Here is a 23,479-nt window from a genome sequence, read left to right as displayed (position 1 = left end):
AGCCGTTCCCGGGCACAGATTGGGGTTTCCCCTTCGCGTCGCTTAGCGTGCGGCATCGGGGCGGCCCTAGTACCGGGGGCCGATTCTAATCACGACTCTGGCTCAATGGATTACGTGATCGTCAAACGAGTAAATGCGTACTTACTGCTGCTATAGTTGCTCGTTGATGGGGCGCGAAAGCAACAACGAGAGTCTTCGTGTTGTACCAGAGACATAGCCTGCAGCGGTGCAGCGTGCAGCCCTGCATGCACCCTAAACATGGAACCGCTGGGGATGCTGCACGCCGTGCTGCATCTCATCGACCTTGAACGAGTCAAGTGGGTTATTTCGGGTGGCGGGGCACCCTGGCTGCCACACCCTGGCGGCACCCTGGCGGTAGAGGCACCCTCACCGAACAACCCGCAGCACCCGCGGCCAGAGCGCTCTGCGTAAGCCCTCCAATACCGTTTCGATTGAACGTTCACCATTACCCATCGGCCCTTTTTGCGAATGGTGAACGAAAAGGAAAACGACGAGGAAGAACGGGAGCACAAAGAGGAAAAAACGGACGAAACGGGGAGATCGATAGGAAGAAGAGCGAGAAACGGGGGAGAAAACGAACGAGGAGATGAGAGAAAATAGCGACGAAAGGACCGGGATGAATGAAGAATGAAGGGAGGAAGGAGAGGAAGAAAAGAAAAGAGAAAGAAGAAAACATCGATTTCCCCTCGCCTCACCTCCCCGCTCTTCCATTTTGCTACTCCCCCTCCCCGCCCCCGCCCCGCCACCCCAGCTTGCCACCCCTCCGCTACCCCCGCGACCCTCGGCGGGGCCATGGCGGGGCAGGCGGGGCTGGCGGGGCCCTGGCCGGGCGAGGGGGGTGAAGGGACCGCCCCGCCCGCCCCGCCCCACCCCGCTAGGCTCTGCCAGGCTGTGCTCTGCCATAGTGAGGCTCACAACGTTCGCTCCGCCACGCCGCGCCACGCCGAGGGTACCGGTCTAGTCCCCGACGAGGCCAACGAGGCCGAGGCCCAGCGCGCCGCGCGTGCTGCGCGTGCCACCGGCGTGCCGAGCGTGCCGCCGTGCTCCAGGACGCCCACGACGTCCAGGATCCTCCAGGACTCCAGGTTCCGGCAGCGTGTTGCGCCCAGCCTCCTCCACGTGCTGATCAGAGGGCAGCGCGACAAGCCGAGAGACGCGGTACGGCCTGGGTCGCTGGCCGCGCTCGCGACTCGCGACCCTCCTCGGCGCAGCGCGCAGCTTTGCGCGGCTCTACCGGCATCTCTCTCTTCTCTCGCCGCTCTCGCCGCGTCGCGGCCTGGCCTGGGCTGGCCTGGGCCTGGCCGCCGCTCCGCGTCGCGCCGCATCGCGCCATCGGCCCGCGCTGCAGGACCGACTTCGCCTTGTGAGCGCCGGCGCAGCCACGGCGCAGCCAGCAGCCTTGCGCAGCGCGAGCAGCGCGCAGCCGGCCCACCCCTACCTCCCGCTCGACAGCCCGACCCGACGGCATGCCGACGGCCACGGCGCCCACGGCCCGACAGCATCACGCACTCTTCGGCCAGGTCAGGGATCCCCTCCGCCACCGCGGCCTTCGCGGCCTTCGCGGTGACGTGCCGGCCGCGCTGCCGCGCTGCAAGGCTGCAGCCGGCGGGTTGGAGCGACACGCGGCGCACGCACGGCACCCTTCGGCGCCAATCTGCCGCCACCCGCGCCGCGTTGATTGAGGTCCCCGATTGCCCGGCCGCGCCGCCCCTCCCCCGCCCGGCGCCCACGGCCACCGACGGCCGCGCCGTAGCCCCTTGTCCCCGACGTCCCCGACGTCACCGACGTCCCCGACGCCCTCACGGCGGCCGAGTCCCAGGTACCGTACCGTATGCAAGCACGCAAGTGGGCCGTCCCCGCGTGCGTCTGCTCCTTTGTCCCCGCCCCCCTGCCCGCCGAGCCCGCCGAGCCCGCCCCCGGCAGCTGGCGGAGCTGGCGGCGAGGATCTATTCACCCCCTCCCCCTCCGGAGGTGCGCCCCGCAGCCCTCCTCGCCACGCGGCCGTCGTCGCCGGCACCCGCCGACCCCGCGAGGAACGAGAGGACCGGAGGACCGGCGGGAAGGGTTCGGCGCGTCGGTTCGGCCTTCGGCGTCGCCGTGGTTCGCCGGCATTCGGGATTCGGGCTTCAAAGTGCCCTGACCTTAGACTTGGACAGCGCCGCGAGCACTCAGTGTACGTACAGTACGCCGAGGCGCAGCGTACGCGGCGTGCGGCGTCGCCATGCAGACAGCCAGCCGCTGTTGTTGCGCAGGCCGAGCGTCGCCGCGCGTCGCCGCGACCCCTTCTCCACTCCGCGACCCCCGCGGACGACGCAGCGCCAAATACTCTGTTGCTCTCCATCCTTTTGCCTCACGTGTCCCTACTGATTCACCCCGGTGGTGATTCACCCCGGAAAGAGAGCGCGATGCGTCGGCGGCTCCCTCGCCCCCTACTCCCCCCTCCCCCGCCTCGCCCAGCTAGCGAAAACAAGACGCGATAGGGCGGCGGCGCCACACGCACGCCTAAAAAAGGCTTAACTTAGTTTCTGCCGAACCAATAGCTGCAAAATTGGTGCTTCGTCGCGTCGTATCTCCACAAGAAGATTGTTGTACTCATTTTTGTTTGAATTACTTTCGGGCTCTTTCTGCACCTCGGCCACCTGTTCTGCATGGCACTGTCCAAACAGTGCGTGCGGTTTAGACGTGTCATGGGATGTGAACACTTCCGAGATTGATTTCCATGGCTGACTGTACACCCTGCGTTGTGCTGGCTTTTCGGGAGGGAAGAGGGGGGGGGGCAGGGCGACCGTCGGTGTAGCTGGAACGCCGGGCAAGGGGAGGGGGGCGTTAAAGGGTGTACAGGGGGTGGGCAGGGGGTGGATGGTGACCCTGTGTGGGGTGAGGGGGAAGGGTGGGCCGGGCCGGCCGGGCCACCGACGCTGCAAAGAGCCTCTGCAGCTTCCCACCCAGGACCATCGGACCGTCCGCACGCTTTCCCACGGCGACCGCGTGACGGGGGTTCGAATCCCGGTGCCGGCGACACGTGGCGGCTATTTCCGTTTTCTTCCGGCCAGGTGACTCCATTGCCGGCATTGCCCCCTCAGAGCTTCGCTTATTCATAGCCGTGTCTTGCCCTGGCGTGCAGGGCCAGGGTGGCGCTCGGCAGCCTGTTGTACACACACCGGCACGCCACTGGCACGCCAAGGAGGAGAAGCTGGCCCTGAGGCCCTCAAGACCTTCAAGGCCCCCGTGGGACGCTCTCGCGCAGGCGGTGTGCCGGTGTGCCGGCGTGCCGGTGGTCGTGGCTTCCAATACGCTGTCCCTCCCCGCGGAGTGCCGCGGAGCGGAGTGCGGCGCGCTGCCCGCTTTTCCACCCCCGCGGCTGCGCCATGGCATGGCCACGGCCGCGCGGCGCCACGGCTCAAGGGTGGCGGGGCGGCAGGGCAGGGCCTGGGCTGCCACAGGTGATGCGTGTCGACAGGGCATTGCTATTCACTCTCTCGTGGAACTCGGGCTGCTGGGTCCTGGCTTTGCCGGCTCTGCCACCCCACGGCCACGCGGTCCGAAGCCAGCCTCTGCCAGCCGTCTAGGCGAAAGGCCGGCATAGGCGCACCCGCGCTTTTCTAAGTTCGTCTTTAATTTGGCGCGGTCTCGAGTCCGAGTCAGGGCGATGCCCGCGGCGCTTTGTTGGGGGTCCTGCTGCAGCCGGTGGTCCACTGCACCGGCAGGTAGTGCCACAGGGCCTAGCGAACCAGCTCGACGGTAGGCAGTAGGCTACACTTGGGCCCCCTGCCCCTTCCCCCTTTGTCCTCGCCCCTCCATCGATTTTCCACCCCCCGCCCCTCTCCCGCTAACGCTCTCCACCCCCGCACCACCCCACCCCCCAGCCACCCCCTCCCCGCCCCTCCCCTTCTTCTTGTTGAGCGCCGCGTTGCCACGCCGCGCTTGGGCAAAACCTGGCGCGGCGTGGCGGGGCGTAGCTGGGCGGCGTGGCGCTGCGGCCCCGAGCGCGCAGCACGCAGCACGCCCGCGGCACGCCACGCCGCGGCACGCCCGCACGCCCGCCCGCACGCCCGCCCGCACGCCCGCACGCCCGCACGCCCGCCGCAGCGAGGCCGGGCAGGACGCCGCGCGCCGCGCCTGCTCCGCCGGGCCCGACGCCGCCACGCCCCAGAAAGGGGAGGGGTGGGGGGCACGGAGGGCGTTCCACGGTTCCACGGCGTTCTTGGGGCCGCGTAGGGCGCGGCGTGTCTGCCCAGCCTGCCCCCGCCTGCCCTGCCCACCGAAGATGCCTACTCGCCGAAGCAAAACAAGATGCAAATGCGGGTGGCTTTTTGTTTCTCCCCGACCGCAACTAGACTATGGCCCAGCAGGTCGTCATCAGTCGCGTGCGTCGCGTGCCGGCCGAGTGAAGTGCCGATACAGGTTGTGTCATCGCCGCCCTACTTGTTGTTCTCGTCAGTCTTGTTGTTGGCCGGGGGCCGCCGGGCAGTTGAGCGGCGTTCTGATGACGTCCCTGTGTGAGGCCACAAAGTTGTGTGATGCTGCAGTGTGCGCCACGTGTGCTAGAGCAAGGCAGCTGAACACTTACACTTTCCTTTCCCAGGGGAGCTTCCCCTGTGACCCAGTGCCACTGGACGGGGATGTGACGCGCTCCTGCAAAGGACGCCAAGGCGCCTTCGCCGCGGCGCCGCGGCCAGGTGTCTGGCCCTCGGGCTGTCCTCGGCCCTCGGCGCCGGCGGCGTCGTGGAGCGCGAGCGCGAAAGGCGCTTTGTTGGGTCTCCCTTTGCTCTGCAGGCCTCTTTTCTCGATCCCGCGTCCAGACAGGCCGCCCGTCAGCCCGGCAGACAGACAGGCAGGCAGACGGACAGACAGACAGACAGACAGGCCTGGCTCCAAGGTGCGTTCACAGGTGCATTCAATTTCGTCATGGTCGGCACAAAAACGCCTCGGCCGCGACTGTCTTGGGTGACACATGTTTCAACAAGCGAAACTCCGCGGCTGCATTGCGGCTCGCGCGAGCTTGCGATAGATGTTGCCACCGGTCAGCATTGTGCTTTTAGTGGCGCGATACGACGCTTGCGGCGGATCTTAGACTCAGAGGCCTATCCGGGCAGTGCTCAGACCAAAGCCAGCCACGCTTCGGCCGCGGCCCCTTCAACCAGCAACCCCGTGGAATGCGACTATCCCGCAACACAGCGGAGCGCTCTGCACGTGGATGCGGTAGAAAGAGACGGAGCTACGCCCACTTCAAGGCGGAAGTGAGAGTGAGAGAGTGAGACGGCGGCAGGCAACGCGGGCTGCCGAGGTATGCAACCCGGCGCGCGGGCGCGCCTCGCAGTGGTGCCAACGTGAGGCACGCACTGCGTGGCACTGCGGTGCTGCCTGCTGCCCCCGCAACCAGTACTGTTGCCGCACGCCGCACTCGCGTGCGTCGCAGCGCACCGCGTCGCTTGCCGCCTGCAGCGAACGCAGCGAACGCAGCAAGCGGCGGCGTCGTCGCCCGCAGCTGCCGCACCGCGCCCCGCCGCGTCCACCGCGCCCCGCCGCCGCGCCGCGCCCATGGCTTACTCATCCTATACCAACATACTCGCCGTGTGTGTGAGTGTGTGTGTGTGCGTCGCCGAGTGCGGCGGGAAGAACGGGCTGGACTGGGAACTTTGTATGAAACTTGCACTTTGAATGAAAGCTTATCGCCAGTCCTTTCAATGGATCGAACCCATTCATTCGTCGAGGTGGTGATTTACGAGCGAGGAGTGCGTTCGCGGCTTCGCGGCTTCGCGGCCGCGGGGCTGTGGCGCGTGCGTCCGGCAAGTGCTCTCCGCCAAGACGGCAAGACGGTCAGCACAGTCCAGTGCGGCCTTGCACTGCACCGGCGCCGCGTAGCGCCGCTCCACTGTGCGGTGTGCTGTCCGTCCGGCCCGCCCCCGCCTCCCGCCTCGCGCGACGAAAGGGAATCTGACGCCGCGAGTCAAGCTTGGTGGCGCCACGCTAGAATACGCGAGGGACGCGAGGCGCCTGGCCCGGCCTGGCCTGAGCGCGCCGCGTCGCGTGCACTTCCGGTCCGCGTGGTCCGCGCCATGCGTTTGAATCGGTTTGAATGGCGCCACGTGCGCGGAGACGAGCCGGGACAAACACTCAAGGTGCAAGTCTTACGCCGTCTTATCACTCTTGCGTGATGAGGGTTCCCTCTTCTTCTTCTTCTCCTTCAACCTTGGCATTCGTCCCTCAGCATCCGATCGCTTATTCGTTTCTCACCTCAACTCGCGAAGCCCGAAGCTCGCGGAACGGGTTTGTTTGGTCTGTGATTCTACTCGGTCGGCCTGGCTTCGAATCCTGCCTCCTCTACTCGCGCTTCGCGCATCAGTGGGTGACCAGGTCCCGGACCAGGTAATCGGGGCACGGGCATAACGATCCGGATGCGTCGCGCGATGCAAGTGCTGTCTGAGGGCTTAATTCGACAGACTTATCAAGTCTTCCTTAAGGCCCCCTTAAGGTCCCGAGGGATCCTCTCTCTTTTCTTCTCTCCGTCTCTCCTTCCGTCGCTCTGAGGTTGCCTGCAAGGCAGGCCTCTTCCTTGTCTCTCTCTCTTCCTTTTACTTCTTGCGCCCATCAGCGTCTCTTCCTCACATCCTCCTTCTCTCCGCTCCCCCCTCCCCCTCCCCGCTCGCCCTGCCCTGCCCCGCCTCGCCCTGCCCCTCAACCCCCGGGACCCTCTCTTCTCTTCTCTCTCCTTTCCCTGTCTCTGCCTCCTCCTCCTCCGCACGTTTATCGCAGTGTTGCGTGTTCCCCCTCGGTTCGCCGCTGCCTGCCTGTCGGTCTGCCCCGCCGCGGCGCTGCTGGCTGCCCGCTCGGTCTGACCCGCAGTGTGCTGCTGGCTGCTCGAGCAGGCCAGCAGGCTGCCAGCTCTGGCGGGGCGGCCCGAACAGCAGCCACACCAACCAACCGCGGAGCACCGTGCCGTGGAGCTCCGTAGCGCTGCCTGCCAGCCCGGGCTGGCCGCCGGGCGGACGGAACGACACGGGGCGGTTCAGTTGAGTCCGGTTCACTTCTCCAGCCAGCAGCCCCTGCGTCGTGGGTGCTGGGCACACTGTGCTGGGCACTGGGTGGGTAGGGCGCGCGTGGGGCCGAGGGCCGCCGAGGGTCGCGTCAACGCAACGCGTGTGAGGTTGCGTCCGCGGCCCCGCCACGGCCCGCGCCTCGCACCGCGGAAGTCTTCTCACAGCCGCGCTGCCTCCAGCGTGCCTGCAGCCGCTCCAGCAGCCTGTCTCCAGCTCCAGCTGATCGTCTGGCGGCCAGACGGGCCAGACTGCTGGACCTGGTCCAGTCCTGACAGCCCTGCTGGCGTCACCGCGTCCTCATGGCCGTGACCACCGCGACTCAGGCCGACGACGCGACGACGCACACCTTCCCCGAAAGCCCTCAGACCCCCAGGGCCGCCTAAGGGCAACGCCAGGCAAAGCCAGGCAACGCCATGGGTTAGGCCCTTCGGCCCTGCACTCGAACGTTTGGGCGTCTGTTTGTTAGCCAGCCGGCCAGCCAACAGCCAGCCAGCCAGTATGTCCCTCCGTCTACTCGTGCCCGTCCGTCCGACCGTCCTCGACCGGTCCGTCCGTCTGTCTGCGCTGCGCCTGCGCGCCCGCTACCTATCTATCCGCTCTATCCGCTTCCCACCTCCCCTCCCCCCCTCTCGCGCGTTCTTCCATTCCCTCTATTCCTCCCCTCTGCTCCCCTCGTCGGGCCCCTCACCCCCTTTGTCCGTTTCTCCTTCGTTCTCCGCGTCTTCCTTGCGTCGTCTCCCTTGCGCCCTTTCAATGCTCGCTCCTCCTCTCTTTATTTTCTTCGTCGCTTCTTGCGCTAAAGCCCGAAATAAGATAACAATTTTTGATGAAAATTAGGCCTGGGCCGTGGCGATCGATAGCGTTCGAAGCGATTGAACGCCCCCACCTCGCGCGCCGAGGACCAAGGTAGACCAAGGTAGACCAAGGCGGCGGGCACGTGGTGACACTTTGACGGCTGTCTCGCTGTCTCGGTGTCAGACTGTCATAGACCGGCACTAAATGCCTCTGCAATGAGACCAGTGGGACTGAAGGGCGGACCGCCACACCGCCGGTTTGCGCGCTCGGCTTCAAACGAGTCGCGGCAAGAGACAGTTTTGGAGCACGCCTTTCGCGTCGAAATCAACGCGGGGATCACTTCCCTTTACCGGAACCGGTAGATGCAGTTCCCTGCTTCCCGAGAGCCCCATCCAGAGGGAATGACACTCTCAAATTCCCGCAATAATAGACAAAATTTAACAAGTATCAAAACGTGTGAATGAGATTTGACATGGCCCGAGACGCCTATGACAACTGCCGAAAAAGGCATCCCTCAACCCCTCTGACCCTCCCAGGTTTCACCCTCCCCCCTCCCCCCATTCCGAGAACGGCTCCGCCACTCTCAATGTATACGTCACAACTCACAATTTTCTGTCACGTGACCTACAGCCGCCATCTTGGCAGTTCTCAACGCTGCTGGCGGAGGGTTAGTGACGTCGGCTAACGAAAATCTCGTTATTTCTCGGTGGCCGAAGGATTATGTGAACCGTGAAGTGCGTTCGGTGTGTTCAGGAGAAAATCCAGCTTTAAAATTCGTGATGCTGAATGTGTGAAAGGTATTTATTTGAGTGTTTCCGAGCGTCGAACGCTGTAGCGGCTGTTGAGGCGGCTGCGCCCGCCCGCCGTTGCTTCCAGTAATGTAGGACCTCGCTAGAAGGAAATGGCGGGAGCTTAAACCCCGCCGGTACAGTTTTCTAGTGATTGTGAATTCGAAGCAGACTCGTAGAGTCGCGGCGGGAGAATGGTTCTTGCGCCCTTTTCCGACATTGTCCATTGCGAGTTTGAAATGTCCGAGGGAACCAACCTAAACAAAGTACGCGGGGTTGTTCGGTGCCCCGCACGCGCTGTACTATGCTGCTCTCTGGCGTTGTAAGCTGAAAGCATCTGTAGTGTCACTGCCAAGAGGAAGTTTAACCATTTGTATCGGCTCAAACAAACTTAAATTTGCCATTGCTTGTGAAACTGGACACAAGAATGGCTAGTTCTTCCTATTTCGATGTCTAAATTAATGTGAAAATGTGTGACACACTTCCAAGATGCTTTTTACACAATCGAGCATCCCTGCCCGAAATAGGCCTTTAAACGGGCAGGTGAGTGGTTAGAGAGAGAGGTTAGCCACTTACGTAACCCTCAACGCCCATTGTGAAATAATTTACGGTCACGACGATAATCATTCGCTTAGCCAAGTGTGACATTATTTCAAGGTCCAACTAGAGCACAATTTTGCCATGTTTTGGCTCGCGCTCTAGCGGCCGCGTACGTAACTACTACCACTACTCTGGCGATGTGAGTGTGTGTGTGTGGCTGCTTGCTTCACAAAATCGTCTGGAATATGCCTTGTGTTTGAGTACACACGACGGCTTTTCGATCAAGACGATGACAGGAACTCTGCATGAATTAGTCCTCCGAGCTCCGGGCGTACGTTAGCGAAGACCAAGTTCCATTGCCTATTTGAGAGCCAGACGCTGGTACCGCGAGGCCTCCTTGAGGTAAACATGATGTCCTTACGAGGAAGTACAAAACTTGTTTCCAAATGTATCGTGCCCTGGGCCGCGGTTTTCCATTTGGCCACTGAATGCCACACTATCAGTCGGTCGGGGTCGAACGACCTTGGTTAGAACTGACTTCACCTACCGGCGTCTTACATCGATAGGCTTATGGGGCAAAGCGACGACGGCTGCTGATTGGCTTAGCCTAGACGATGGCGTAAAGCCGTGGACGTTCTTTGTGAGCGCGTGTGTGTGAACTTGTGCAAATTCGCTTGCTAATGCTTCAAAGCCGACCATGTTCGGTGTCCTAACCTCTATCATCTTTTGTTTATACCCATTGTCTGTAAACAGAAGGGTGATATTGTGCACAGTGTTGTAGGTTATGATTGAGCTCGTGTGCTTCTCTTGCCCCTTCATCCAGTAGTTTGGTCACCGTGGCCGCCTACCAATAAATGTTTCATAACTTGTCAAAAAATAACAAATTTTGAAAAAAAAAATTTTTTTGATGAGTTTAATTTGTTCACAGTCATTTATTTAGGAACTGCAAACTGTTAAATTGCTAGATAAATTGTCAAAAAATTAAAGGAAAAAGGGGGATATATTTTATTTTATGTATGTTGCAGGACTGACTGACTAAACCACAAAATTTAGGCTTAATTTTATTTTACGTATGTTTCAGGACTGACTGACTGAACCGCAATCATGGAGGCTGTAACTGCTGAAAGTGGTGAAAACATTAAAGAAATCGGAGGCACGTCTCCTGGTCCTGAAGGTTGTTTTAGGTTTTCTTGATTTATGTTGTACTGGTTAATTTCTTTGATAGTTAACATTAATGTTGAAATTTACTTGGCAGGCACCAAGGTGAATGGCGATGTGAATGGATCAACAGATGAAGCCATGGACGTAGATGCTGCGGATGCTGCGGATGATGCCCCAGCCGCCAAGGACTCTTTGCCTGAATCATCAAGTGTTCAAGAACCACAGGATGAAGACAAAGAATCAAGTAGAAATGAAGATGAACCTATGGAAGTAGTAGACAATAACATTAGTGATCTCTCTCTCAAGAGTGATGTGCATGATAGTGATGACCATGCTGATGGTCAGAATACTGATAGCTTTAAGAATGGACCTAGTGCTGACAAGGTAGAGGACAGTGTAGGGGAAAATAATGGTGAGAATAGTGGGGGAAAATCAGAATCAAGTGATATTAGTCATGAAGTGAATTTAGACAAAATAGATAATAGTGAAAGTGCTGATAATAAAAGTGCAGATGGTTCAGCTATTAAAGAAAGTGTTAGTGATAGTGAGCAAGAAGGAGATGGAGAAGGTGATAGGTCAAGTTCATTACAAAATGGTGAGGCAACAGCATCAACTGAAAATCTTGATGCTGATGAAGTCACAGATCTTTCTAAAAAGAAAGACGAAGAGACACCTGAAAGAAGTGAAAGTGAGAGAAATGAGGGTGATAGTGAAGAGTCCCCAGACGGCTCAACTCCAACCAAAAAGGGGAAAGGCCGCAAGAATCCTGCTCCGCTTTCCCTGACTCCCCGGCGAAGCTCTCGAAACTTAAACAAACAGAAAAGTTATGCAGAGGAGAAAGAAGAAGTTGTGGAAAGAGATGATGGCTCTGATATTGAGGAGATCACCATGGTGGACCCACTTACAGCGGGGGATAAGGAGAACACCAAGTCTAGGCTTGGTAGGACTAGCACCAACAAAACAATTGTTGTGAATGATACAAAACATCTTGTTGAAATAGCTTCTGGCAGCAAACAGTCTAAAGGCCAGAAAAAAGAGCCTACCTTGGTTATAATAGATACTAATACTAATTCAATTATATCTGGTAGATCGCCTATGTCTGGTACTCAGACTAAACTACCATCACGACCAGGTCTTCAAATCACTCCTGCCCACATGTCAAGTGCCTCACCTTCGTCGTCTTCGTCTATTCAGCAGAGTTTCTCTGTTGTACCTGTGGGTAGTCATAATCAGACAGTGTTTGGGAGTGGGGTTACTGCACAACGAGTGTCAACTCCACCAGCTCCTGTTCAGGCAGCCAAGCCGCCAGTCATCCTTCCTTCCCTCACAGATGATATGTACGTGGTTGAAGCACCCTCCTTTATTGTGCCCTATGTATATGAAAAGCCACCCATTAAACCATTGAAAGACTATATTGAAGATTTGGAAGAAGCCATCAAGAAGCAGAAACTGGAGGATGAGAAGAAAGAAAAAGAGCAGGATGAAGAAGATGCAAAGGATGCCAAGGATAAAAAAGATGAGAAAGATGAGAAAGACGAGAAAGATGAGAAAGAAAAGAAAGAAGAGAAAGAAGAGAAGGATGGTGAATCAAATTCAAAGAAAGATGATGAAAAAGCCAAAACTGGTGACACTGAAAAATCTGAAGATGAAAAAATGGATGTGGATGAGGACAAAAAGAGTAGCAAAGAAGGAAAGGATGAAAGTAAAAAAGATGATACAGCTCTACGGGAAGGTTCCAAAGCTGATGACAAGAAAGAAGATGCTTCTAAAGCAGATGGTGATAAGGCTGATGACAAGAAATCATCATCTTACTTTGACAACCCTCTTGGGAAATTCTTCATGTCAATTGGTACAAATCTTGTTCAAGAACATGTACAAACTGACCTCCTTAGATCACAGAAGAAAAAACGGGAGAGGGAAGGTGGTAAAGGAGTCGCCAGCACTCAGATGGCCATTTCTTCTTTGGAACAAACATTAGAGTTCAGCAAAGAAAATAATGAACCTTTCCATCTAAAACAGAAGAAATGTGACTACTGTAGTTTCAGAACTGAATCTGCTTTAGTTATGGCTCATCATATGGAAACTCCGCACATGAGGAACTATATTTACCGGTGCAATTTTTGTGATAAGGAAGTCCGCTCCCCACATGACATTTTGTTCCACATGGAAGCAGAGCATAATGTGCGAGGAAAGTTAGAACGTGGACCAGCTTTCCATCAATGTCCAAACTGTCCCTTTGAGGACAATCAGAAGGGCAAACTCACAAGACATCTTGTGTCCTGTCAAAAGAAGTACCGTTCTGAAAAAAATCAGGTAAATATGATTGATTAAGTGCAAGTGAGCAACATTTACATCCTAAGTACTAAGTTTTTAACTCATTTCTGTTTTTGTAGGAGCCACCTCTCGATTGGGAGCCACCAGCAAAGATACCTCGAGTGTCTCGCAGCAGGCCCTTCCCTATGGGCAGCTCAGCCATGAGTGGTATGGGTGTCCCTCAGAAGCCTGGAATGGTTGGACAACAGCATCCATTACTTCCAAAGTTGCCTGTTGGTTCCTCCATTGTGGGCCAACCTACAATAGGTCAGATAGCAAATTCGCTTGGCAGAGGGCGCGGACGACCGCCCGTGCAGGGTCGTTTCCCAGACCTCAAACAGACAGGCATGCAGCAACAGAGACTGCAGGCACCCATGTCAGGTATGCTCATTTCGAATATTTTACTCTTAAGCTAGATTATCTTGTAATTTTTTTATTTTTTTTTAAATGGTGGTTTGATTTTTTAAATTGTGTGTTCTAGGGATGCTGTATCGTCCATCTCCATCTGGTGCTTCTCAAGTGCTAGTCCCTACTACCTATCAGATTGCTGGCAATCCGATTTATCAAGTAAGTACAGTAGTTGGGACTTCCAAGTGCTACGCTCCATGTCCGTTTTCCAGATTTAGATTTTACTGTCCTTGTACAGGGAATATTCTATCCTTTTATTTCCAGACCATACTAACTCAGTAGATGATTGTTCCTTTCAGTCAGGTTTTGTGTGTGTGGGGTTTCTCATTTTCATTGTAGTAGCTTCACCTGGTGCATGATAATGTGTAACTTGAATTTTCAATAGCAACCTTATCTAATCTCATTTGGATCCTTCCTGAAGAAGTTTCAACATGGTTCTCCTTCTTTGGCATTTCAATTTTATCTTATTTAAATCCATGGATAGTCTCTGCATGTTTGGGTGTCCTACCTGTCTTGAATTCCAGGTTTACAGATACATGGCTGTCACCTGAACTTCCCTGCATGCCACTGAAATGAAGGAAATTCCCGTGTTAAAATGGTGTATCATGAAGCTTTGTGCTAAGTGTAACTGGTTTCCTTGCTGCTGCCTGTGACAAATGACAACTGCCTGCTCAATTTCCTCCTTTCTTAGTTATTTGAGTATTTAAATTTGAATCAATCCCAATGAGAATTCATGGGGAAAGGTATTATTGTCAAGTTTTTAATTTGGGCGCTATTATTTGAGGTGTGCTTTTTCAGTGAGGAAGTCATTTCTTTCATAGAGTATTTTAGTCTAAAGTATATCTCTGGGTGCATGTCTCAATCTAAACTAATCAATCACACATTTTGTCTGAATGTGTAGTGAGCTTTTTAATTTGTGTTTTAAATGACCTTACTATTTCAAGTCAGGTCTCCATGTTAACTAACAAGACTGTTTATGAATTGAAAGCAAACTTGTTTTGCTTTACTGTAGCTATAAAAGCAACAACAACAAATATACCCACAAACTTTCAGTGTTAAAAGTATTCTAATTGTATTATTTTCATTGCTTTATAACATTTTATTTATCTTTAACAATCCTTTTTTGCTAATAACATCAAATTGGAGCACTCTCAAAGTTATTTGCTCATTGATTCTTAATTTCATGACTGAGCTTTAAGATTTACCCATGTTCTTTCTACCTGCTATCTTCATGGTACTTCTTGCAGTTTGCAAGTTTCCTAAGAGGAGGTTAAGAGCAGTCGGTGTTTCAGGTGGTGGGAGGGCAGGTGATGAAGGTTATGCCACGGCCAGGAGAAGGGTCTGCCACCTTACCATTTGCTCTCGTGCCAACAGGCAGCAGTTCTCAGGTAGGCCTGCCATCAATTTTGGAGCAGGCATTTTCAAACTATTATCTTCTGAATGATATGATTTTTCTGAAGAGTCAGTTAACATATTCAGTGCAGATCCACATTTTAACGGGCGGTGTTGAAAAATTTATTGCACTGAACATGTTAATCAAGACAGTTCATGTACTCTTTCTACTTAAACAGTTCAAACAAATTTCAGGTTTCTCTGTTGTCATCTGAGGACAATCGTTAATTTTTTGTGTGTCAAAATTGATCTTTTTGGTCACACTTTGAATGTACATGGGCTGTCTTTAATTTGGCCATTTTGTGTGTTGATTTTTTTTTCCTATCAAAAGCAGGATTTGAGATCTGGAAAATAATGCACTGAACTAAAAGCATGTGTTAAATGCTGTGCTTATGCTTTTATAGAAAATTTAATACTGTGTACCATTTTTACCAGCAGCTGAAATAATATGGGCACTCTCTTTTTCTTAAAGCCGATCCTGATCTACTGATGTCTTTATCTTGTCTTAACCTGTTTGTTTTGTTAACCTTGTGTTTTTAGACTCCTGCGTGTGTGGTTCATATCTTTTCAACTCTTGTGCCTTTGCATTGTATTGAATGTTGGCTTGGTGATGTTGCAGAACTCCAAGGGACAAGCAAGCAAACTCCAACAGCAACCAAGCATTTCAATTACACCTCTGCCACGGCAGCCTAGCGGCACTCCCCCGGCGGCGCACAGCACGGGCATGCCGGCCGGGAGCAACAAGCCTGGCCACCCAAGCAGTGGCGGCAAAGCAACCTTTGTCATTTGCGAGATCTGTGATGGCTACATTAAGGTATGACAAATCTGCAATAAGAGAAACTTGAAAATTTTCACTGGGGACGGAGTTTCTGCTATGATTGTGTATTGGATGTTTTGTAGGACTTGGAGCAGTTGAGGAATCACATGCAATGGATACACAAAGTGAAGATTCATCCCAAGATGATATACAACCGACCTCCATTGAACTGTCAAAAATGTCAGTTCCGATTCTTCACTGATCAAGGGTTGGAGCGCCATCTTTTAGGCTCCCATGGTTTAGTTACCTCAAGCATGCAAGAAGCAGCCAACAAAGGAAAGGATGGTGGAAGGTGTCCTGTCTGTGGCAGAGTAAGTGTTTCTCTTAAGCTGTTTCTTAGTATGTGTCAAATGGTTAGAGCTTATAGCATCTTCTTGTGTTATCCAGGTGTATCAATGGAAACTACTCAACCATGTCGCTCGGGACCACAGCATGACTTTAAAGCCTGCACACTTATCTTATAAGTGCACTGTATGTACTGCCACCTTCGGCATGTACAAACAGTTCGAGAACCATGTCTACTCTGCCCACTCTGGTGTCGCCAAGAGAGTAATGGACAAGAAGCCTGGTGGCACTACAAGTACCGCAAGTCCTTCAGTTAGTCGTTCACCTGCCCCAGCACAGCAGGGAGACTCATTACTCATCAAGCCCTTAAAAATAAATGACGAGATTACAATAATTCCTCAGCCCACGCGTGCCGCCCGGCCGTCCCCCTCCGGACGCAGCGGACCTCTACCTGCTCACATGCAGGGAGGCAAGGTAGGGGCCATCTCCATCTCCACAGCATAACCCTCTGTGCCATGCATAACAGCCCCGCATTACAAGAAGATGGTTGGCTAAGGCCGTGCCTTGCTGCTTTTACTAGCTCATTCCTTTTTTAAAGAATCATTTGTGCTTTTTTCCTTATTCATCTAATTGTCACATCCCTGAAAAATCAGTTTTTTCCCTTTCATGTTGAATTTTCACCAATCCCAGTAAATGTTTGCTCTGTGGTAACATTTCATTCTCATTCATTCATTCATTCATCCATATTTTCGCTTGGTACAACATCCCCTGCCATAAGTTAGCCCCGTTGGGCTGCTGCTATTGCTTGATTGTGACGTCTTGGTGTAAAGCTGGGCCTTTATGAGTGGTACCTTTGCTTTTTGTGGCAATGTTACGTCCAGTCTGACTGAGTCTAACCTTGATGCAGCAATGATGTGTGTTCACAGGCAGGCGAGGACCGACAGCGGCGGCCTGGTGGCAGTGGCGGCAGCAGGGATGAAGGAGTTCAGATAATCGATCTGGATGACTCTCCATCCAAAGACGCTCTTACTGCTGTTCAAGAACGGCTAAGGCGTAGGACAAGCCTTGAAGTTAGTCAAGTGGAGACAGATGAAGATGGTTCATCGGCTGCTTCCAAGAAGAGCCGTAGGGACTGAAGCTGTGTTTTATTTTGTTAAAATGTGACGGGTGAACTCATTCCGCAATGAATGAAGCGGTGAAGCAAGTGTGACATTAGTGCAAAGCCTATGTCAGGCTGGGCTGAGCCTTAGCCTCAAAGGCCTCCACCTTAACCTATTATTGTACATCTGAAGATTTTCCTTTTTTTAATTTTTACGTAATGCCAACTGATTAATCAGTGAGGTGCGCATGTGCTTGTACAGTTTTATTGGCCATCCAATCAAAGGTTCTGTCCCATCCATTTTTATTTAATGTAATTATTCATCTTTTTAGAAAAGAAGTGTTTTGAGAAGTGAGAAGCAATAGTGTGATGGTGTTGGTGTGAATTGCCAGCCACACTTGCATGTTTGCAGCTACAGAAGGTACACAGTGTGTCTTGTGATGGTACTCCATGGACTGTACAAAACACATGATGTAAATTTGCTATTGTGCCCTGTAGCTTGGCTGGTACTTGTATGTATAGAATGTAGAGTTGTAAGGTGTAGAATGTATTTAATGTAATAGACTTTGGGGAAAATAAAAGTGGTGAACTCTCATTACTTTTGGTTTCATACTCATATTTATGATAGGTTTTAGCTCTGCAACAAAATGGTCTTTTAAATTAGTGATGCAAGAATGAATTTATTACAATTTGTCAATGAATTTTGTGAACTAGTTTCAGCTAAGATGCATTCTGAACTAGTGCATTGAGGAGACTGTGTCAGATCGGCCTGCCTGTGTGCCTGACTGAGCTTTGCCATGGTAAAGAAATGGATTGAATCATGTGAGAGTGGCACTGCCAGCTAAAAGGACCACTTAACAGTGTATACTTCTTTTTTAAATTTTGTGTTAACATTTTTATATAATATACTGTCTTGGAATCTGTAAGGAATCAGCATAAATTTAACCTGCTTGTAAATGGAAAAAATTGTAATCTCATTTTCCTTTTCTTTCTTGTTTTGTTTGGCTAGAATGGTATGCTTGTTGCACATTGTTTTGGAGTCGCGTCTGTCTTTGAGCAAGCCTAGGTCGTCTACCAGAAAGCTGTGTCCTAGGCACTCTTGTCTTGCCAACAAGTTACTTATTGCTAGTGCTGGTACCAAAGTTTTCGGCTGTTCCTACACAGACACAATTCCAAAATGCACTTTCTCTATTAAAAAAAATTGTAAAATAAAGTAAACTTGTACTTATGAGAATTATAAGATAATTAGGTTTTTTATGCTCTCTTGTTATTCTGAATCCTCGTCAACTGACAAACTTCATAGGCTAAGCTGGGTTATCACTTAAAGAAAACAATATTTTCCAACCTTAATTTTATTTTTTTTAAATTAGATGTCAGTACATATACAGGAAATATTTGAATTTTATACTCTGGACCATTCAATATAATTGTTTAGGAGGAGGGTTTCCAAACAAATGACTCCATGATGGTGGGAAAACAAAACTTTTAAGACCACTGTCCATCTGGAAAGATTTGAAAGAATTAAATAGACTATTAATTCAATTCTAATCGAAATGGTCTGCAATGTTACTTACCATTTTCAACCAGTCATTCAGCTTGGATGTCATGAAAAGAGCATCAGGAATATTATCTCCTTCACTGCAGAATTTAATCAGAACAGCACATGGAAGATTGTTTGCAGAGCTGGAAATAATGCCACAAGCTTAAAATTTCATGTGCACCCATACATAAATACCATGGCTGATATTTAAAATTTGTGCTCACCACAGTGCAAGCAAACGCTTGGCAAAGCCACCACCAGGAATTACTATCTGACCAGTCGACTCTGTACTTTCAGCTTGGTTGTCAATCTTTGACAAGGCAGGGAACTGAAACCGCCTTTCTAGAGCAGTCCATCCTTTTGACCTTTAACACAACAAAATATTTAACCTCACAAAGAAAAATTAATGGGTACAGCTGCTGAAAATGGTTACAGGTGTATCTCAAATATAAATTGATTTCAAGTTGAAAAATAATACCTTAAAGTTTCTGCAAGTTCAGGGTAAACCTCTGATGTAACCAGATATCGGAATGGCTCACTATTGATCTGTGCATCAATACGTTCCTCATTACAGCTTCCTGTTAAGACGGCAACTTGGGAAATACCACAAGATTTTATCCACTTTATCAGCTCATTCAGAAATAGTTTTCGGAGCCTCTGTTAAGGAATAAAGAAAATCATGAAACAAAATGACAACTGCACAACTTTGAAGCCCATCTATTTGGACTGATGTCAACGAAATATCTCTACCTTTAGGATCGAAGATCTCAGCTGCAGAACAACTAGCTTGCGACTTTCTGAGTAGAATACTGAAAGGGTTAAAATATATTAATTGATAAAGAGACCACAAGCAACGGTGAATTCATGTTCAGCATTATGAAAGTTTTACCTTCAGCAGGCAAGGCCAGGTCAGGTGATGATACTTTGAAGGGATCAACTCCCACTACAGGCAAAATTGCTGAATGCCATAAGTATCCAACCTTTTCACACTGAAGAGAGTGAATCAGTAAGTCAGAACATAACTGACCAACATTTCCAACTGACACTGACGGCTAAATACAAAAAGAAGCACATGACATGATGGTTAAGGATGAGCTTAACATTTGGTAAAGGGTAACAATGAAAGAACAGAATAAATCAATTTAAATAGGAAATAGAAGGATGCAGTTAAAAAACATAACCTTCATCAATGGATCACAAGAGGAAAGCAGGAAACAAGAGAAACAATGAAATATTATCAAGTGCAACTTACAATTATCAAAGTGCATCCTTTGAAATTCACTTCCTTTAAAGGAAAAAAGATTTGAGATTGTTCTTGGGAATTGTCTGTCATGATGATTCAAGTTTAGCGCAACTATACATTCGAAAACAAACAAGAACTAAAGCCATACCTGCAAATAAGCACACTATGAGAAATTCCTCATTCAAAAATTTCAGTTCCTTGACGTTTCTTCAAAGACTTAGGATTCTTGACAGTAAACTGTCCACATATTTTCGTAGTTATTTCAGAGACTGTCAGAAAACAATTTTATTACAGTCAATCGTCATTGTGAATTTTTTCAGCATCGCACTGTGGTGGCAACATTGAGATATCCGCCCCCTTCCTGCTCTGCAGCCGGCCAATCCGTTGTTTACGTTTGGCAGACGCTTTTGCTTTTTGGCACAAGTTTATCTTAAGTTTTAAACCCAGAGCATTATTTTTTTGCAAGGTATGTCTGTGAAGTCTATTTTCTAATTATGGCGTTTGCCTTCATTTGATTCAGCTCTTTTGGGCTGAATCTCCCATGAACATTTGTGCAAAGAGTTAATTGTAGGTTGTGTCTGTCACTCACTTGCTATTCGTCTTTCCTTGTACAGTATCTCTTTCATTTGATTTATAATGGAAGCTCACAATAGTGACTCTGAAAGGAAAAAAGCTCTCATCACTGGAATAACTGGACAGGTAACTAGGCCTGAAACAATTGTCCATTATTTGTACTGTGCAGACTCTGAATACAACTTTATGTCTTTCTCAAAGACTCATTAATCTTTTTTTTTTTTAAAACTTTTCAGGATGGCTCATATTTAGCCGAACTGCTTTTGGAAAAGGGATATGAAGTTCATGGAATAATTCGTCGTGCCAGCACATTTAATACAGGTCGCATCTCACATCTCTACAAGAAGCCGCAGGAACATACTGGTGGCTCCATGAAGCTGCATTACGGAGATATGACAGATAGTAGCTGCCTTGTTAAACTTATAGGGACCATACAGCCTCATGAAATTTATAATTTGGCTGCACAAAGTCATGTTCAGGTAAATTTGGAATTCTTTCATATAAATTTATAAATTAATCTATCTTAAAACATCTGTACCCTGTAAGTTTACCCTGCTTCTTCTCGTTCTTCTCCTCAGGTATCTTTTAATCTCAGTGAATACACAGCTGAAGTTGACGCTGTAGGAACACTCCGTCTACTGGATGCAATTCGCACTTGTGGATTAGAGAAATCAGTCAAACTATATCAAGCTAGCACATCAGAAATGTATGGTCTGGTCCAAGAAACCCCACAAAAAGAAACAACACCATTCTACCCTCGATCACCTTATGGTACGTTGTCTTGTATAGTATCTCTGTACTAAATTATCTGCTGTACGGAGCTGTTTAATTGAATGGAGTTTCCTTCTTCCTTCAGCATGTGCTAAGCTTTATGCTTATTGGATTGTTGTAAATTACCGTGAGGCTTATTCAATGTTTGCTTGCAATGGAATTCTCTTTAACCACGAGAGTCCAAGAAGAGGAGAAAACTTTGTCACAAGAAAAATAACTAGATCTGTGGCTAAAATCCATTTAAACCACATTGAATGTTTTTATCTTGGAAATCTGGATTCTAAGAGAGATTGGGGACATGCAAAAGATTATGTTGAGGTAAATCTGAATTTTGGTTTGATTTGGTTTGATTTTGGTTTTGCTGAATACGATAATATTTTTCTACTTTCCAGGCCATGTGGATGATGCTGCAACAAGAGAAGCCAGAGGATTTTGTTGTTGCTACTGGAGAAACACATAGTGTGCGGGAGTTTGTCGAGGCATCTTTTGCATATGTTGGAAAAGAGATTGTGTGGGAAGGTGAAGGCATTAATGAAGTTGGGAAAGAAAAAGACACAGGAATTGTAAGAGTAAAAGTGAACACCAAATACTTCAGGCCAACAGAAGTAGTGAGTATACATTATATTTAAATCTTAAACTTTTGGTTGTTTTGATTTTTACAATTACTTAAACTGAAATTCCTTTAATCAGGATTTTCTCTTGGGTGACGCCAGCAAGGCAAAGAAGCTTCTTGGGTGGAAACCAAAAGTTTCATTCGAGGTTTGTAGCAGTTTGATTGTGTATTCATGAACTTTCATCTCTGGCTGTAAAATCCTGCACTCTGTAAAATCCTTGTTTTTTATAGGAACTAGTGAAGGACATGATGGATGCCGATTTAGATTTGATGAGAAGAGATCCTACAGCATAATCTAATCTCTCACCCAAAGTCAAGAGGATTCTTGGCTGAAATAGTTGGTGTCTTGACATTCCACTGCCTCTATTGTGCTGTAACTGATCATTATTCTGATGTCACCAAGGAGTTGCATTGAGTTTCTTGAAACTATTCTTTTTTTATAAGATATTCTAGAATGATAATGTTAATGAAAATCAATTCATCAAAATCATGTACTGTTCTGTTGTTTTTAATCATATATTTATTGTGACTTGTATTTCATTTACTCAGCTTAAAATGATTTATCACTTGTGAGGGTAACTGTGCAGTGTGTACATGTTATATTTCATCTGGATGATGCTGTTAATTTGTTATGCAGTATGCACTGTACCACAAATACTTTCCAGTTATTGAATTTATGTTTTTGATTGAGCACAAAAATGTGTTATTTGATGATGTGATACGCAGTGAGGCAAGTTCATATCATTTCACACTGCTGCCCCTAGCTGAGATCAATTAGGGAATGTTTGTTTCACTTTGATGACTGACAAAGCTCTGTTTGGTCAATTCTGTCATTTGGCCAGTATTGATCTGTTTCTGTTATTTTATGCATTTTGATGGGTCTGTGGTACTCCAGTACCTGCTTGAATTTGTGATTTTACTTAAGTTTTACTATAATCATTATGTTGCATTTTATGATGTATGTTATACCAGAGTTATGTTTATATTTTTCTTTGTTTTGTTATTTTTTCATAAAATCCTCTCCTTTAGTGAAAGTAGTAACTTTCTTTTTGGTGTGGAAATTGTATCAACTATTTTATTTCACCAATGTATTTAAGTCTGATTCAAGATATGGCCTATTGAACACAAAGTAATGATTTTAGAAACGGACGACGCATGTTACCAGAAAGGGGTGTCACACCCACACCTACCCACAATGTAAATAAAATGAAATGAAATTTTACAGCATGACTTTGTCTATTACTTGCAGTCGTTTTGTCAATCCCGCTTCAGTCCCGCGTAGTCGCGTACTGTAGTGGGCGCCAAAGTGGTACTCGGACTTATCGCGATGGGGCGGTAACCGTGGCGCGCGGCCTGCCACAAGGGCCGCTCGCTCAGACCAGAGTAGAGTCAGGGTGGGCCGGCCGGACAGCCAGACCATGGCCAGACGGGCCAGACGACCGGCTGCGCTGGAGATGGATGCCTTGTTGGCCCTTGTTGGCCACCGGCCCGGCCCCTTGCTCCCGATTAGGGCAGCGAAAATGTTTGGCCGCATTGCCTGAGTGGGTGGCGCGGCGGCAGGGAAGTCCACGAAGGGGCGGGCCCAGGTCCCTGTACCTGCAGTGTACCTGCAGGCCGGCCCAGCAATCGGACACAGAGTGGACGACGAATAGAGAGGCAGACCACCGATTACCGACTGCCAAGCACTACCTTGGACGCGTGTTGCACCGGCTACACTGTTTGCACAGGCCTTGCACTCGGAAAGTGACTTCGGAAATTGGCCGCGTCGCTGTAACTTTGACCGAGGCACACCTTGCCGCTCGCCGTCGCGGCCTTGTTCTTGTTCCCCGCACAGTCTCGCGGGGCTCGAGCGTGGCGGGGGCGGAGCGCGGCGCGCGGGGCTCGTCAAAGTTGAAGTGGCTTCCGGGATCCCCTCGCCATCTTAATTCCCGCTCGCTCCGCTGCCATATCTAGTGATCCTCATCTCATCGCAGCGCTGGCGGCGTGGTCCTTGACGGGACGCGTGGCCGGGGCGCGCCGGCGCAGCGTCGCGCGGCGTAGCCATGGCGTAGCCAGTGTGATTATGTGCCGAGATTCCCCC

General features: G+C 50.3%; 3 protein-coding genes across 10 annotated transcripts; 2 read left to right on the top strand and 1 right to left on the bottom strand.

Annotated features, from left to right (window-relative positions):
* The first annotated feature begins 1,519 nt into the window (after positions 1–1,519).
* On the top strand, positions 1,520–17,916 carry LOC117639844 (MOG interacting and ectopic P-granules protein 1). 8 transcript variants are annotated; one of them, XM_034375785.1, is made up of 10 exons: positions 1,520–1,541; positions 10,266–10,358; positions 10,440–12,658; positions 12,739–13,039; positions 13,140–13,225; positions 14,359–14,454; positions 15,078–15,272; positions 15,359–15,586; positions 15,663–16,034; positions 16,487–17,916. In XM_034375785.1, exons 2-10 carry the CDS (start codon positions 10,289–10,291, stop codon positions 16,694–16,696), a joined length of 3,777 nt encoding a protein of 1,258 aa, XP_034231676.1. In that variant the 5' UTR covers positions 1,520–1,541; positions 10,266–10,288; the 3' UTR covers positions 16,697–17,916. The 8 variants fall into 8 exon arrangements, with proteins under 8 accessions (XP_034231676.1, XP_034231675.1, XP_034231678.1 ...); XM_034375784.1 differs by lacking the exon at positions 1,520–1,541 and adding an exon at positions 7,084–7,106; XM_034375787.1 differs by lacking the exon at positions 1,520–1,541 and adding an exon at positions 8,470–8,653 and having other exon boundaries at positions 16,468–16,629.
* A 77-nt stretch (positions 17,917–17,993) lies between these two features.
* LOC117639846 (proteasome assembly chaperone 2) lies at positions 17,994–19,610 on the bottom strand. The gene is made up of 7 exons (XM_034375789.1): positions 19,452–19,610; positions 19,089–19,251; positions 18,950–19,008; positions 18,678–18,856; positions 18,424–18,564; positions 18,234–18,342; positions 17,994–18,161 (listed from the first exon to the last, which is right to left on the bottom strand). Exons 1-7 carry the CDS (start codon positions 19,530–19,532, stop codon positions 18,078–18,080), a joined length of 816 nt encoding a protein of 271 aa, XP_034231680.1. The 5' UTR covers positions 19,533–19,610; the 3' UTR covers positions 17,994–18,077.
* Positions 19,611–19,752: 142 nt separating this feature from the next.
* On the top strand, positions 19,753–22,626 carry LOC117639845 (GDP-mannose 4,6 dehydratase). The gene is made up of 8 exons (XM_034375788.1): positions 19,753–19,908; positions 20,057–20,141; positions 20,252–20,494; positions 20,594–20,786; positions 20,872–21,104; positions 21,179–21,394; positions 21,477–21,545; positions 21,631–22,626. Exons 2-8 carry the CDS (start codon positions 20,079–20,081, stop codon positions 21,691–21,693), a joined length of 1,080 nt encoding a protein of 359 aa, XP_034231679.1. The 5' UTR covers positions 19,753–19,908; positions 20,057–20,078; the 3' UTR covers positions 21,694–22,626.
* The last annotated feature ends 853 nt before the right edge of the window (positions 22,627–23,479 follow it).

The sequence above is a fragment of the Thrips palmi genome, unplaced genomic scaffold, assembly GCF_012932325.1.
Source record: "Thrips palmi isolate BJ-2018 unplaced genomic scaffold, TpBJ-2018v1 HiC_scaffold_12, whole genome shotgun sequence".
NCBI lineage: Eukaryota > Metazoa > Arthropoda > Insecta > Thysanoptera > Thripidae > Thrips > Thrips palmi.
This window is presented reverse-complemented; position numbering and strand designations above follow the sequence as displayed.